General features: G+C 39.6%; 1 protein-coding gene across 3 annotated transcripts; it reads right to left on the bottom strand.

The window, feature by feature from the left end:
• Positions 1-326: 326 nt before the first annotated feature.
• Positions 327-17429, bottom strand: PTCD2 (pentatricopeptide repeat domain 2). 3 transcript variants are annotated; one of them, XM_087742619.1, is made up of 10 exons: positions 17298-17429; positions 15069-15161; positions 12818-12920; positions 11658-11775; positions 10058-10136; positions 8772-8863; positions 5424-5537; positions 3771-3845; positions 2014-2127; positions 327-636 (listed from the first exon to the last, which is right to left on the bottom strand). In XM_087742619.1, exons 1-10 carry the CDS (start codon positions 17401-17403, stop codon positions 412-414), a joined length of 1119 nt encoding a protein of 372 aa, XP_087598745.1. In that variant the 5' UTR covers positions 17404-17429; the 3' UTR covers positions 327-411. The 3 variants fall into 3 exon arrangements, with proteins under 3 accessions (XP_087598745.1, XP_087598743.1, XP_087598746.1); XM_087742617.1 differs by lacking the exon at positions 12818-12920 and adding an exon at positions 12620-12749; XM_087742620.1 differs by lacking the exons at positions 327-636; positions 12818-12920 and adding exons at positions 664-1568; positions 12620-12749.

The raw sequence follows: 17429 nt of genomic DNA, 5'->3' as shown, positions 1-17429 counted from the left end.
ACTTCCATACTCTCTTATTTAGACTCTGGACTGCATCTATCCTTTCAGTCAGAACAGTACATCTGATAAAGACTGAATTTTCTTCTCATGAACCACAGAAGACAGGTCAGATACGCACACTAATTTGTTCACTTCCATCAGGATGTTTAGAATAGGAAAATCCTGATGTAAGTGCCTGAGGAAAAACTTCAAACCATTCTATCACTCCATTTCTGAACACACAAATACCCACCTTCACCGCTTGTTTTCAGCATCAAAATTGAAATGTGGAAGCTACATGATCTGTATTTACACTGCAGTTTCACACAAACAATTTAAACAATTGCTCATTGTGGAAGAGGGGAGAAATTTTATTTGAACCTGGCTTCTAAGAGATGCTAACAGCAGTTCAGTTTGCCATCAAATATTGAACTATTCCAACAATAGATTTGACTGAAGCGGTTTAGCAGCCTGACAGCCCAATTGCTTCTGAATTAAAAGCTTTGCAGGGGTCTTCTTTGAACTAGGAATCTGGAAAAGCATGTCTTCCAGTGTGCATGTCGTTATCTGTCCTGAAGCTTGTAGTTTTATATAAATATCTCCTAATTTGTCGGAAAGGTCAGGGTTTTCTTCCATCTTTTCCCTGACTGTAGCCAGCTAAGGAGAAGAAAATGACAGACTGTTACAGTTCAGCAAGTCAAGATCTCATGCAACCACCACATTGAAGACAAGCAATCACTCAAAGAAAAAAGAAAGTATACAACGTAAAATATGTGGCTAACACAATGACTCTTAAGAAGAGGATTTTACGCAGCACACATTAGTCATCACCAGACAATGGCGGAAATGCACTGGATACCTATTAGAGAGAGTTTATTAGATTTAAAACTTCCTCAAAGTTGTACAGTCCTATTTTCAGTCCTAGCACAGACTAACACAATTATTTTCTATTTAAACCCAGGAAACGTAATTGCTTCCTGGAATCTACTTTCCAGAGCAGCAAAATTCTAATTATTATTATGTATCACACTAAATGTACAGTACAGTACAAATCAATAAAAGTCAGACTATAGAACACTGAGAAGTTCTGTATGCCATACACAGAGCATGAGCTCAAATATAAGTAAATCTCTTAAAAATTGTTATGGATCAATAACCTTTGGTGGAAGGAATGGGTTAGGATTAATGTTTAGTCTTCTTAGGGACTGTTACAAATTTGCTGAACAAAATCAAAATACAACACTGATACATGCAACTTTTATTACAATGAATTTACAAAATTAAATGCTGCTCAAAAAAACTCCTTTTCAACACAGCAGTTAATATACATGGGCTACGTTTTGAAAGGTATGCCCCCCTTCTACCTAGCATCTGTTACTTTATGTATCAGTCATTCATTTTGTTTAATAGGTAGCAATGAAAGGCTAAATATTTAGTTATTAACACAGTGTTAAAATATCTTGTTCCATAGACACGTTCAAAATGAATACACCAGTAAGTTTCAGGAAAAGCAGCAGCAATGCTGTCAAGCTGATAGTGGTATATACGTGCTCTGAAGGAAGTCTTCTTGGTGATCAATACTGTAAAAGCTATTTTTTATAGAAAAATACAGTAAAACAGCAAAAGCTATTATTTCCCATATCACACTTCCCTGTATAGCATCACAGGTCTTTGCAAATGTTACCAACCTAACAATATCACTGTGATCAGAACTTTATTCTCATTTTTACATCAAATGAAAACAGCATAGAAGGCAAGGGATTAAAATATGTAATGCCGCTAGGGAATGCTTCATCTACATTCAGATGAAATTTGAGCTTTAAGAGCAAGATCCACAATAAAAAAAGGGGAGTGGACATCTAAGTGCTTTGTCCAACAGTACAGAAAGCCAGCCAGCTGTTTTGGCATCTGAATGCATCAGAACCCAAACAACTTTAGTGGGGTGATCTCAGGCACCTGAAGGTCTGTAGCTGAACCGCCGTCATCACGGCTCAGGCAAGCACCATGGACCTCCTCTCATTACTGTATACTTACCACCTGCTCAGAAAATTCAATTTTTTTCACAAAGGGAGGAGTATCTACTTCCACTGCTGCCTCTAATGTCTTTATTACTTCTTCTAGCGAACCAGATCTGAGCTGGACAAGAACCTTAAAAATAAAATAAAACCACACCACACAAAGAGTACTTATCATCAGAATTCAAATTTAAAAAAGAAGTGTTTGCAGAAGACATGAAGCAAAGCAAGACAAAATACATTTCTAGATACTGCGCTGATAAAAATCCATTAATCATGAAGAAAGCAGAGAGAATGATCAATTTCCACAGAGGTTTGGGTTTTTTTCACAGCTGGGACTTGGAAAGGAAGGGTGAGCCTGGAGGCAGAACTCCTCTGATGGAGCTGCATTAGCTGTTCTTGAATAAAGTAGTTTTTTTCCACAGCTTATAGAGGTCACTTACAGGGCACATGGAGTAGCCCTTCTCTCAGGTTGTAGACCATGCAGTTAAAGAAAAAAAATTGTTGATGTACATATGTGGTTAAGGTTCATAGGGCTGAAGGAGGCCTGAAGCGGGCAGAGCACAGCTAAGGCAGGCATTTACATGGACCTGTGGTTTTTTACATCTCTTGTAGCAAAAGAGCAAAAAGTCACAATATCATAACTAGAAATTGTTCATTGCTCTACACTCACAGATGTAGGACTGGTCTACCTTCCATTCCCATCTATGGTAGTAAGTGACTTTAAAAAAAGGGAGAAGCGTGTTAACAATTCAGAATGTGACTCATCCAACTGACAGAAATTGTCTGTTGACTCAAAAACGAGCTCAGCAACAGTACTGATACACGCCTGTGCACCCAGATGCCCGGGTCCCCTGTTCAGGGGTGTGGGGGGGCACCTGGATGCCTGGGTCCCCTTTTGCAGGGCCGTGGTATGGTGGTGTGCTCCCCCTGCCTCCCTGCCCCCCCTCCCCCCATTTGACCTTTACCCGTAACCCTGCTCAGGCGATCATCACCAGTGGCGGTTGTGATGGATGCATCCAGCTCACAGTGGATTCAGGGGAGACAGATAACAACACAACAGCCAAGGGCTAACTTACGGCACTGTGTCCACCTAACCACAGTGCTGGTCAATGTCCGACTGAAGACATATTTGGAAGAAACTAACATATACAGTCCGTATGTAAATATGACTATGAGTTAATCATCTTATCCCCATAAATAGTGAGCAGCCCAAGAGCCCTTTGAGTTCTCCTGCATGGCAGTGGGCAGTAGGGACGCCTCTCAAGGTGACTCCTCGAGGTTGAGAGATTCCTTGCCGCAACAGATCCTCGGTAAGTGACTAATAGCATGCTAAACTTCAAAATCTTAGCTAAGTGATATAAAGGATTGATTGTGCATATATAATCCTTTAGACATAAACCATTGACCAAGTCTGGGACTAGGATTGGATCCAGCCGCACCTAGACTCCTCTCTGAGAAGGAGTTTAGAAAGCAAGGGGGTCCTCTCTGAACCTCATGACTCAAGGGGAGGGTCTCCCTGACAGTCTTGTCTGATGCTGTCCCCCGTGCAGTAAATACTCAAGTGTACTTTGCCATCGAATCTTGTTAAACCACTGTCACATTTACTATCAAACTTTGTTATCAATAGACATATTGCTCTTATGAGTGCACTCTCACTTCGTCCGCGACAGGTGCGGCGCACCTGGCACGCTTCTGTTACTTTGCACATGGGAGTTTTTTGTCCAGTATGGCATACTTCTCTGTAAGATTCTAATACAAAGCAAGCATACTTACTTTAAGATTATTGTATAGTTTGTTCTCTGTTTTCATTATCTGGGAACAATAAAATTTGGCTTGCACTACATCATTCTAGGAAGGAATTATAAATAATAAAAAAACACGTTAAACATGTGACACACTTCAATCATGAAAGTTCAAGAAAAACAACAGTCTTTCACAACTTTTCAATGAATCACAAACCAGCATCTAGAATCCCTTCACCAAGACCTATAGACTCCAGACAGCATCCAGACTGTGAAAGGAACACCCCACACTGGAATTCCCACGTCATCTGTCTCTTTACCATATCAGACAGTACTCCCTGCCTCAGATCAGCAGGGGAAGCAAGCATGTAACCAACACTGGGCATGAGAGCACCTAAAAGATGAAAGATCTACCCACATGTCCAGTTTGGCACATGTCAGCATACTTAAATGAAGTGCAGCATATGCTAATGTGTGTATTTATCCTGCCCAGCATTTTTAACCTTTTGGACATATGCATTTTCAGTGCTGTATCTATGCTACCAACTGATTTATACAGACAGTAAATGTTACACTGACTTTTACTAGATCAACTACTGTTACTTGGGACGGAGAAACATCTCACTCACAGCAAGAGGTACTGCCAAAGATCATGCAGCTTAAGGAATAGTTAAGTGTAATGGGGAGCATTATTCTGCTTGCAAACCAAGAATTTTAACTGATTTTTACATAAAGCAACAGCATCAAGGATATTTCATGTTGCTTCAGAGACAGAGATTTTGTTTTTTAACCTCAATGCCAATGGGAAGCCCTGTCATGCTATCATGCACATGAATAAATTAAATTCAATGATGCTATTCTTCAGTGTCTCTGTTCACAGAGACAGTGCAAAAAAGACCATAGAGTGCATAAGAAAATTTTAACAATTCTACTTCATTCATTCAAATCCATGAACAACATCAAATCGCTAGCTCTTACAGTGCCTCTGACTTCTGTTTAGACATGAAACAGAGAAGGTTCAGAACTTCCTCAAGCTGTATACACAAAGTTACAGCAGCAGAGGAAATACTAGACTTTAGAATTTCCTAATTATTATTCTCCTGCTCAATCTTCCACCCCGTACTGCCTCAGAGCCTCTTCACATCAGTGCTTAGGCACATGAGGTGTAAAAACCTCCCCCCGAAGAAACATGTTGTTGAGAAAGACAGGCTGTCTCCCCAGCAGTAGGGCAATACGCATCATAGTCTTTGAGTTTGCCTCCCAAGATAAACATTTTAAAGAGATGATTGTGCAAATATTTTAAATTATCATTTTAATTTATCATTTTAATTCTATTTAAAGGAAATCATCACAAAATAGCAGATTCTGCAGAACTGGGTCCACAGTTACACCTAACCTGCTGGCCCAACTCCCATTTTCTAAAAATATTCTATATGGCATTGTCACTAGCATAAAATACCTGTGCATTATACTCAAGACATATGCTTAGATTTCAGAATTTCCACATTCACTTTGTGTGGGAGTTGTCTATAATCTTACTCTTTCAGGGGCCTAAAAGTTCTAGTACTTGAAGTTATTACATAGACCAGTTATGCTTCCTCTATGTTAGCTTCCTTTCACTGACTATCTTACTACAATAAAACTGTAGAGATTCAGGCACAAATCAAAACAAAAGGTACTGTACCTGCTTCAGAGCAGTTGCCACAGCAAAGCAGTATGCTCGCAGTGGTAATGTGTAACCTTTTAGCTGTGCTTCTTCACGCAGTTTTGCAGAGATTTTGCAAGACTCCAGGTTGTCCTGCACAGAAATTTCAAACCTAAGTTGTGCTTGTTATTCTTGTGATCTGAAAGGACTACAGGCAATTGCAATCACATTCAGAAGTCAACATACTGTAAGATCACCAAGGCAATCCATGTCTGAACCCAACCAAGCAGATTCTGTGCAGCACTTCTTGAGAAACACAATATCAAAATACAATATTTAAAGCTACTGAGTTCAGAAGAGGGTAAAAATAACTTCCATTATTTTAACAACTACGCCTTGCCCTAACTGTTTTGACTTCTACAAGAGATAAAACAACCCCAGCAGTATGCTATAACCAACAGACATTTTCCTTTCTACTTTCCAATCATTCTCAAATCAGGAAGAAAGCTGACTTTTTGTCCTTACTTTATTCTAAAAGCTACATCAGACAGTTAATGGTAATCAGTGTTTTCTAAGCATTGAACTACTCAGCACCATTACACTAAACAAATCTGTGTATGTGCAAATTTGAACATTCAACAATTTTTAGCCTCTCTCATGGACTAAATCTTGCAAGACATTTCCAAAGTATATATTCTAATATGATAGCTTAGACATTTGCCTGTTTTCCAACACAGAAAGCTTCCATTATTGCTGGGACTGTTATCAATAGGAGTCTATAGTAAAAGGCAATGAGTTTACCTGTATGTTATCTCATAAACCACCAACTCTCAAAAACAATGCTCCTGACACTGGAAATTATGAGTAGAGATGACTGGACCCCAAACAAAATAATACTTGCCAAACTTAAAAGCTGGCAGCAGGAAGGTTTTGTAACAACTGGTACCACCAATATGGGTAAGAGCCTTCATATTCCTTCCTAGTATTTGGTGTTGATTTCTATTCCTACTGTTTAAGTGTCATTCCTGTAAAATACTGGCCATGATTTAAGTGATAGGGTCATCCTTTGGGTGTTTAAAGGTGTGCTTTTCCATGCCACAGCTGAATGGTCTGCACAGCTTGTGAAAATACTTTTTAAACCACATGTGAAACCTGTGGTTTAAAACATGTTCTTTGAAAATTTAGGACCATTCTAATCTCCAGAAGATTGATTATTATTACATAAATATTTTATTGTCATCAAAAGGCCTATAGCCTTTCCTGCACTAAAAGTAGCACCATCTGTTACCTTAGAGGATAGCAGTGCGTTACAATGATTTAAAACATCACAGAAGTGTTTTAGAGTCCACCTCTAAAACAATTCTGTACAAAGATTAAACATTAATTCCTTTGTTTATTTCACTAGCAATAATCTGAGCTTTAAGCCTTGTACATTTTTCTGTACTGGTCTCTGGCATGGTTATTCAAAGGAAACCAAGAATTAACCTGGTAAAAATCCAGCACTGCTCTTAGTAATACCAGCACCAGCATTATTTCCAGTATTCAAATAGTGCATCTTGAAGACATTTCCCTTCAAGATTTTTTCTGAAGTTTCTTATGTTGCATCAAGAGCAAAAACACTTCTGAGCTTCATCGTTTCTCCCCCTGCCACTGAACGCTGAATCAACAGATTAATCTTTCGAAAGAGCTCCACCTAATCTTTTTTAGTGCATAAAGGGTTACAACAGCTTATTCCCTTATTGATAGTATTTTATCCTAATGAAAAAGCCCCCACAAATTTATTGTGGCTGTTAAAACAACCAGGTGACAGTTTAGAATCATTTCCCCTCTACTTTTACCAATTTGCTAAACAAGTAACGATGGCCCAGATTCTCTACTGAAAACACAGGTAGGGCCAGAAGTAGTAGAAAACAGAAGTCTCAGGAACCTCTTCCTGTTGCATGTGCCATGGATTCAAGCCTTCTGACAGGAGGCCATGGGAAGAACCGTGTAAAGATTTTAGGGAAGAAGCTACAGCAGAGGGAGTAAAGGATACCCCAGAGAAACACAGTGGGTTTCTGTGAAAGCCTTTACCTAAACGGGCAGAGTATAGACCAAGGAGCAACCTTGAAGTAAGTAAATATTGCCTCAGTGGATGCTAGTAGCAAACATTAGCTTAAAAACTTGGGTTGTAGCATAGTGTCAGAGTCTTTGTACATTCATAACTTTCTAAAAAAGGCGCCTTCTATATAGAACTGGTAACAACCCTGAACTGACTGTAACCATCTATCTCTAGCTGTTTTTAACAGCAGACAACTTCCACAGCTCCTTCTCAGCTCTGTCTACTGCCCCACTCTCCAAACACCAAAGCCACATAGCTATTTCTATTTCCCCTGACCTAAAGGCAGCCCTGATTCATTAGAACTGAAAATTTCAGAAGCACCACATAAATTACTGCTGAGCTACCATTTTAGGCCAACTCCTTTTTATCACATATGCACTCAGTTTCATTGTATGGTTAACTGAGAAACCTGAGGAAGTTTAGCCTAGTGGTATAATTTTTCCTCAGCTAGTGTCTTTCTTCCTAAAAACATAAGGAAATTGAAGAAGAGTTTCCTACTGAGTTTGGGAAGGGCCTATGTTATTTCAAATTGCAGAACTGATTCAAATCTGGAGAGGAAGATCAAAACAAAAAAGTCTGGGGATCTCACTTTGCTACACAAGGGAAACAGTTCTAAGGAAACACTCATAGAACCTATGTAGTCTAGTTTCTTACTGTGTTCATGCTCTTTTTCTCTGAGCTAAAAATACAGTTAAGCTAAAGAGGCAGCCTGTCTCTCACTGAAGGCATTCATTTAGGTTTTTCTCCATTTAGCTGCCCATTTTCATCAGACATGTAGGAACAGATTACCTTTGAGAACTCTAATCCTTGTCAAATTTGGGTGCAACTACAGAAATGGTTCAAGGTTACTTGGAGAGGGAGGGGAGAAATGGATGGGAGATGTCTAACAAACAGGACATATCATACATATGCCTTGTCTCTTAAGGAAGCCAGACTCTAAAATCAATATTGAGGCTCAAGCACAGAGTACAGTCTGAAGAGATGCACAGATCCCAGAGAAAGAATACTATCAGCTAATCAAAGGCTGTGTCAAATTTGTTCCTTAGTGCTTATGTCCACATATTTTTTTAGAGATTTGCTTTGTGATATTAGTTTGTATGGGAAGCTATATATGTGCACCATATCATGCATGATGAAGCAATTTAGGACTTAAATATGTCTAAAACATTTGCACTAGATAAGAAATCATGACTGGGAACACTCGGAAATTTTAAAATCCAAAAAAAGAGAAGTAATAGAGAAGGCATTTCACATACTTTTTCATCATGTAAATTGAAAATACTTACCAGTTTGTAGCATATTGCAAATGCAAGTAGATAGGTTTCTTTGTTGAAAGGTATACCTTGTTTTTTCATTTCTACCAGAACTTCCAAAGCACCTATCAAAATGACATTAGTGTTACTCACTTCACAAATTTAAGGCTGTACATTTAGTAACTGGAAAAAAAAAATTCAACATGGTATGAACTCAGTAAGTCTATTTCAAAATAAGAATGTAAACTGAAACCTGTTTTTTTTTAAAGTTAATACATTTGAAAAAGTTTAATTTAGGGTCAGTTGGATGTAAAAATTTATTTCCAGCAAGGTTTTCAATCTACATTAGCATCTGGCCTTACTGTTCTATTACTTTCATAGAAATCTAAAACTGAATTCTAGATACTTGACAAAGCCACTCTGATTCTTCCTAACTGCCCAGAAAGCAAGCCTTTTAAACACATGATCAAAGCTTCCACCATTTTAGGCAAACTATCTAACAGCTCCTCAATAATGCACATGCTCCACTACACCACAACACTGCATTCAGGCTCTGATTTAGCTATTTTTACAGTGGCTCAGTCTCAACTTTTAGGACAACTGCTGGACTTAGATTTGCCAAACGTCAAGAGACGAAGTGCTGTGTGTTCAACAAATTTCAAATAAAGGGTTTTGCTTGAAAAGCTTGATCCATACTCAATTTAAGATTTTCTCATGGAAAGTCTTTTCAGTCAGGTCAGATGATTCCCCCTTATCCTCACAAAGGGCCAAACTGATGTGAAGCATTTGACTTAAATACTGCAGTAGCCACTCTGTTTGGGCACACTAGTAAGACAAACCAAGAGAAGAGTATGGTCTGGTTTTGTTATCAATGGAAAAAGGGTACTCTTTCCTGCTCTGACACAAATGCAGAACTGCCAGAAAAATTGTTGAAGACCTTACTGTTCCAAAAACCACATAAACCAAACTTTGAACAGACAAAACAAAAAGCTATTGGGAACTACAAACCAAAGAGAAGTCAAGCCTTCAGAAAGGAGGGTTTAGGAAAAAAGCTCCCCTGGATAATCACAATTCTGTGCAACTGAGAATGGTAAGAATACCATTGGAAGTATGAAACAAATACAGCCTTCCATTTTTATTACACACTACAATGCAGCTCATTCACATCTACACTGATTTACATGATGTTTGGCCTTCTAAAACCATAAACCAATCAGCAATATTCATTTAACATACATACATATATATACACATACACAAACTTACAGTGAGAAGCATCCTCCTCAAAACGCATTTGCCTTAGCAAACACAGTACTTACTTTCAAAATGGCCCTTTTTAAACAACATAGTCATCAAAATATGAAATGATGTACTGTCTGAGAAAAAACCACGCAAATTCTGGAGAAGAAACATACAAACAGAGCAAGCATAAAGAAAGTTAGGACAGTGAGCATTCTTACTGTGCACAGCATTTAGCAGGTCTTCCTACTGGAATAAGCCCCATCTTCACAAGTTCACCATTTAACTCCCTGGGTTCCCTGACTGTCTCTCTGTCAAATAACCTCTAAAATACCAGTGAGTTAGTATGGTCAAAAGCTCACTAAAATTAAACAGAAATTTCCCAGAGATTCCCACTATCATTTTTTTTAATGACAGATTGCGACCTCTAAGTTAATGCAAGCAGAAGTCACTGACTAATGGCAACTCCAAAATCTCAGCAGAAATACAGCTTGCAGCTGATTAACAATATCTTTGGGGTAAAGTACCACCACCATGAAACTGAAAGAATTTTTTACTAATCACAATATCAAATGATGAACAGATCAGCACAAGGCCTTGAGTGATGACAAGCAGAGTACCAGAAGAAAGAGCAAGTGTATTTTACATTCCATTTCAATCATGCTGTGTGTTGGGAATAGCCAAATAAAATGCCAGAGGTATTAAGTCTAAATTTCTGCAGCACAGTCTGAAGAAGTGGTACTGTACCTTACAATGCATCAGTTACTAACTCCTGCAAGTACCGCAGGACCTGACTTAATAACATAGCTCTCAATCACAAAAAAAAACCCCAAAACAAAACAAAAACCACACATACCATTACACATGCCTAATTTAACAATAGTAGCCCAAGCAAGAATTCTCCCATTTCTCGCTAGGCATATCTCGTGCCTTAATGAATTAACATCATAGAGATGACTTTCCACTGGCCGCCAGATATTTTTGAAGACACATTATTGCACAGAATCTTTTTAATTTATTATAGAATCATAGAATCATAGAATGGTTTGGGTTGGAAGGGACGTTAAAGATCATCTAGTTCCATATACACTGGGCATGATTAATATCTTGTTATAATAGCACACATAGCATTTTACAGATGTTCAAAAACAAGTCCTTAAGTTTCTTCAGCACTAAAATGGCCAAGTTCGTGAGTATGATGAATATCATACTACCTCTATGGGGTTCAGACAGAGGTGAAGTACAGAGTAACATGATAAACCTGTTGGTGCAAATAACCCAAGGGATTTCAGAGGACTACTACATAAAAACTCAGAAGTGTTCATTTTCCAAGAATGATCTAATGCAACACAGGATGCAGGAAAACATGCATCAGCTGTGTTCATTTGAGGAATTATTTTTTCATCAATACTTTTTATTCACATGATGCAATTACACAGAAGTACAATAATAAAGTTATTAGTCAAACTAGCATTTAATTTTCTTTTAATTACTGTTCTGCTATTTTTAAAATAAAACCCATGAAATCTGCATCCGTACATTAATGTCATAGACATCCTTGCTACTGCAGCACTTATACTTCAAGTCTACGAGCTCATGCAAGGCTCATGCGTAGCATACCAATTACTCATATTGGACTAATAATAGTAACAATATTTTCAAAATATATAGACGAATTACCTGATCTTTGATAAGTTCTACTGCAGGTCTTTCAAGGTCCAGCTCATAACATAGCCTCATAAAGAGGGGCCCAAATTTAAAATGGTGTAAGGCTGTGATTCCATTCTGTTCGTGGTACCTATTGGAAAGATTAAAAAAAGTTAATCACACAGAGCATGGAATCTGTCAAGGGAAGACAGCTTTAAATAGACAGCAAGATCTGCATGTGCAATGACAGGGGCACACTTCTCTATCTGCACTAGCCAATGACATTTAGATAACAGGAGATTAATTTTATGGAAAAAATATTGTTTTGATCAAACTAATAAATTAACTAGTAATACGTAATCTGTTCTATTTCCAGGTAAAGTAACCTGCATTGGATTAGTAACAGAATTGGTCTCTGCCGTGAAAATTCCCAGCTACTTTACCTTCCATTCACAGAGCAATAGCACAGGAAGTTGCAGCAGTCTATTTTAGCAGCAGTACCTGCTAATATACCTCAACTTTTTCTCTCCTACACTAAAAAAAAAAAAAAAAAAAGATAAAAATAAAGTGTTTCACGTTTTTCCTTATAGTTCCTACACTGTAATTGCTGGGAAGCCGTACATTCACAAAACCTCCTGATCTGCCACAGTTGAGTCCAGACCAGTTTATAACCAGGCGTGTCCTGGCTGGAAAATGCCACTGAACACACCACTACCTCTCAGCTGAGAGATGACATTTCTATCTGGCTGACCATTCATTCTTCGTACAGTAGGACACCACTTTGTTCCCGTAGCTTGACTCTCCTTTGACCTGAGAGTCTCTGAAGGGTTGGAAGATCCAAAGTAAATGAAAATACAGCCTTAGTTTAAGGGATTAACTATGCATAGAGCCACTGAATTAGGGCAAGCCCTCAATTGCAGACATATCCTGAGATGATCTAATAAAAGCAAAAAAGTAAAGACAGAAAACAGCGTTACCTGGATTGTTAAAAATACCTGTAAATAACTTTTCTGGCTAGTTCCACATCAGATGAAGTCTGACATAAATGCAGTAAATTTTTTAGTTCATTTTTGAGAATGACTCCATTTTTCTTTAATTTTTCTTTAATACTTTTAAAATATGGATCTGAAAATAAAACACATTATAGCAGCAGTCTATAGACAATTCCATTACCTGTGTTGCATACTTGGTACCTGAAACGTTGAGATTCAATGAAGGAGAAAGCTTGTTTTTTCCACCAAGAAAAACGCATAAAGCTTCTCACAGACAAGGTGTCCCTATGAAGCCATGTCAAGACTTGGAAAACCAAGAAGATGCTTATTGTGTATGTTATGGAATATATCAGGTAATACAAAAATTTTAAAGAGGAAGGAAGTTTTTTAAGTCACATTTTCTGCCTTATGTTCTTTTTTTAAAAAGCAAGCAAACAAACAAACTCAACATTCAAACGAGCGTAAGAACTTTCACTCAACACTGTTCGTACAGATTTAAATTCCTTCACAACTCATGCAAACACAGTCTCATACGTAATCTATGTATTTCTATACATAGCCATAAACTTAGAGTTGCTTCCTCCCCGCCCCCCCCCCCCGCCCCCGAAAAGAGGTTTCTCTATCCAGCACATTCTTCTGTGACAAAGCAAGCACAAAGATGACAAAGCAAGCACAAAGATGAGTCCCTCAGTTGGTAATCTCAAGGCTCTGATTCAGACACACACAAGATTAAAATCAGATGTACCACCTGGCAGCCCCATTCCTCTAATGTGCTGCCCTCTCTCTTGGGCAGGGAAGTTAACTTTTTTGTAGCAGTTGCTTGGTCACTGCTGTTTCCAAGCTAGTAACCTACACAAGAGGTGCAAAGTGAGCACCCCAGAGAACAACATATTCAGCTACTGGATGCATATCTGCTGCTACATGCAAATACAAGTCCTTACTCGAGACTGAGATGCAGAGCTGAATCCTGTGAGGTCAGAAGAATGTATATATATAAGTATGCATATGTAATGGCTGTGATGTGTTCAAAGGTAAGCAGAAATTTAAAAAATACCTGGGATCTGAACTGTATTTGTAAAGAACACATAATAGTTATTATAACTACTGTAAGTAATTGTTTAACTGCTGTAGTTAATAGTATAACTATGACAGTTAATAGTTGCATTATAACTAATAAATAATAGCTATTATATATTCTGTGTAACAAAATAGTTATTATTGCTTTTTCCATTTCTAAACCAAGTTTATTACTAGCCCTAATTACTTCTTTTCATCTTTCAAGTATTAGACACACACACACACACACACACACACACACACACACACACACAGAGGTGCTCAGCACATTGTTTTAATCAGTTTTCAGAGGATACTATTTGTACAAAACAAAAAGGTCAACTGTGACCTGCAAAGCCAAATATTTGGCTCCTACAAACCTGTTTTAGCAAGAGTGTAATAGCAATAAAGTCAATGTATCTCAAGTACAGGATAAGTAATCTACGTCATCATCACAGCAAATTATAACAACATTATGACTTTCCACTGCCCAATTTAAATTCTACTTTTACTTAATATAGAAAAACTGTCAGGTTGACTTTACCTCCCTCTCTGTCCCAGAAGACTGGTTTATATAAAACTAAATTTGATTATTTGTGTCTTCCTTGCCACACACAAAAAAATTAAAATTAACTACATCCTTTGGAGCAATTGTCATTTTGTATCACTAGAACACCTGCACGTGATAAAACAGAGTTTTACCTAACCTTTCTTAAACACTCTTAAATACGGGCAGATTCGCGTTTATATTTATGTTCCTTAAAGATAGGAATTTGCATACACTTTAAACAGCATGACAAAATGCCCATCAGAAAAAAATCACCAATCTTGGTCCTTCGTTAGTTTGGAAAACGTGAATTTATTTTTCATATTCTGCGTATGCATATGTCTGGAATTGGGTGTACAACTGAGAACTTACATTAGGTAAAAGAAAAAAAAATCTAAAAGAATAAGCTAACTAAATTTACAGTGCGGATTAAAAGAGAATTACTGGCATAGGCCTTCTCTGGATAGTTAAGTAACTGTTAGGCTTTGTATTAACTTTCTCTACTGATGATATATTTGAAGCAAGATTTGTAGACCGAAACAGTATTTTCTATTAGACTATCTGACAAAGTTGGAAAACCAAGGACGCAAACATTTCAGGTCTTCTGTAAACACCTTGCCTACTTGAAAGCTTCTCCACATCTCCCAGCACAGCATAACCAATATTGTTTCATTCTACAAAGTCTCAGATCTTCCAATAATTTTAGCTACAAAAAATTTGCAAGAGGCAGACATAAGTTGTTGCTTTAAATGGGGTCAACTGGTGTCATATTATAATGACTTTGACTGTTTTGTTTCCTAGGACTCATGCTAAACATGAGAATGGTGATTATGAAATAAATACTAATACCTTTATTGCCATGAACTTCATTTCTAATTGCCACTTTCATCTGCTGAAATTCTTGTAACTTTATATCATCTTCTGTTAGCAGATACCGCTTCCCTACCATAAGGAAAAAAGAGGAAGGTTGAGTTTTACGTCACACTGTCTGTTTCACTACTACTGAACTTTGCATTTATGAATTACTGCTGTTTATTATTGTGTGATGCTAGACCACAGGCAGCATGATGCTAAAGAAAGACTGCAAAAATTGCAGTTGCTCATGTCACTGAGAAAAGAACCCAAGCACTACGTCACAGCTTTCCAGAATTAATGTGTACAAGGACGAAGAAGTATATATTTATTGGATGTGCAAAAGAAAAACTAGAGACACCATTCCTCTCCACCTAGCCAAGGTACAAGAGGATTCTGCACAAGAATAAGATTTTTCTCCCTTCATGCTTTTATAATCATTTGTTTTGTCATCTCTTTGTTCACCACAATTCACTAGTGGCACAGCTTCCTTTCCTCACATGTGCTGTCCCCGCTACTGTAGAATGCAGTGTTCTGGAAGCTCTGAACACAGTAGGAAGACAAAAGGAAAAAAACCCAAGCTTATTATTTGGATTGTAGTAACACTCAGGAGACCTAGTGAAGTTCTGGTGCAGTACAGACATCAGAGATAAGACAGTCATTGAGTCTAGAATCTCAAAATTAACTTTGGGTGCTGACCTCAACCGTACTGTGTTGTAAGCTCATTTAACAAAAGCATCATGCAAATGTTGTTTGTGAAGTTTTTGCTGTCACAAAACCAGCTCTCCAGTAGATTTTTATTTGCAACCAATGATTTTGTAACAGAGTCACTATAATAGTTTGTGTTGTCACAATCCAATCTCTTAAGCTTTTGGCTTCTTAAAGAATGATTCTAATCATGAAGGGACAAGAGCATGTATTGACCTGAGTTAGGTTATTTATTCTCCTTCTGCATTTCCCCAGCAAAATGTAACAGGCCACGCAAATAAAACCACTTGTTTTCTATGCAAGTGAAGCATGGTAATGACACACTTCATCAACTCTGAAGAGAAAATCCATTCAATGGCACCTTTAGCCATCAAATTTAATGGAAACAGTTCCCACGGGTAAACAAATACACTTTATCCAGCATGAAACTGGCCTGGATTACCCTGCCGTTTACCTCCCACAGACCTTCTCAGCTGGTCTAACACTGAAAGACTGTCCCTGCCCTGGGCCTCTCCAGAGCTGATGCAGGAATCATTCCGGTGCCTGGGGTGGGACAGGCGCGCCACACCGCGTGGACACAGCGGTCACAGGTGGTGTCAGCAGAGAGCTTGAGGCAGCTGAATTTTACCCTTCTTGAATTCAATTTGCTGAATTCTGCCAATTCCTTACATTCATAGCTTACAGTGCTATAGAAACAAACCAGTGAAAAACCAAATAAGAGGGCCTCCGAGGAAAAAGGAGGTGTATTGATACAATGGCTGGTGAACGCAGGTGGTGCAGGCCATCCCAGAGAACTTAACCAACCAACCCGCTTCACCTCAGACGTGCTGCAACCCTCTAAAAGGAAGGCTGGTGAGGACCGGTGGGCAGGCCACCACGCAGGGGGGATCTTCATGTCTCTGAGAGCTCTAACAGAGCTGTACAGTGAGCAAAACCTCCACCGACGCTGGCGCAGCAGGCGGGGAGCCCAGACGGGGCCTGCGGTGGGAGCCCTCTGCCACACACCTCCTTTCCATGTGTCCCCTCCTGTTCTCTGGGTGAGGGAGAGCCTTTGAGAGGCCTCTGAAGCCCGGGCACAGTGGTGGTGGTGGTGGTGACAACCAGCAGGCGCAGCCCAGGGTCTGGATAACACTGTCGTCCTCCCAAAACAAACTTATGAAGCTACATTTTTTTCTTTCAGTGGCTCGTATCCAGCCAGCGGCAAGCACGGGGGGAACTGAGTAACGCCGCCGCCAGCCCTCCCCGCGGGACAGCTCTGCCGCACCAGCTCGGCCTGCCCACCGCAGCACGAACGGGCCCGCTCTGAAGCCAAGCGGGAGCCCCTCAGCGCTCCCCCGCCATACCCGCGCCGAGGCGGACATTCCCGCAGGAACTACAACTCCCGGCAGGCACAAGGCTGGCGGCGGTCGCCGGGCCTGCCGGGAGTTGTAGTACTCCCGTCGTCCCCCGAGCCGACGGGCAGCCCAGGGCCCCGGCCGCACATCCCGCCGCCCGCCCCCGCCGCGCAGCCCGCGGTACCTCCAGGCCCGCAACCCCAGCAGCCTGAGGCGGGCGGGCGAACCGCCGAGCGCCGCACCGCCTCCCGCACCACCCGCTGGGAGCCGCCAGCGAGCACGGCCGCCATCTTCCGCCCGGGCCTGCCGGCGGCGG

The sequence above is a fragment of the Nipponia nippon genome, unplaced genomic scaffold, assembly GCF_047370975.1.
Source record: "Nipponia nippon isolate SJK-2023a ecotype South Korea unplaced genomic scaffold, ASM4737097v1 scaffold_8, whole genome shotgun sequence".
In the NCBI taxonomy this organism is placed as follows: domain Eukaryota; kingdom Metazoa; phylum Chordata; class Aves; order Pelecaniformes; family Threskiornithidae; genus Nipponia; species Nipponia nippon.
Note: the sequence above shows the minus strand (reverse complement) of the source record. Positions and strands in the feature narration are given on the sequence as shown.

What these genes read in the sequence shown, in the direction of transcription:
- PTCD2 (XM_087742617.1), bottom strand. Translation starts at nt 17,403, where the DNA reads ATGGCGGCCGTGCTCGCTGGCGGCTCCCAGCGGGTGGTGCGGGAGGCG. An exon ending in GCCAGAAAAGTTATTTACAG is followed by an intron (nt 11,776 to 12,619) that starts GTATTTTTAACA and finishes TCTTTCCAATAG; the next exon opens with GTACCACGAACAGAATGGAA. An exon ending in TTGAATTTTCTGAGCAGGTG is followed by an intron (nt 637 to 2,013) that starts GTAAGTATACAG and finishes TCTTCTCCTTAG; the next exon opens with CTGGCTACAGTCAGGGAAAA.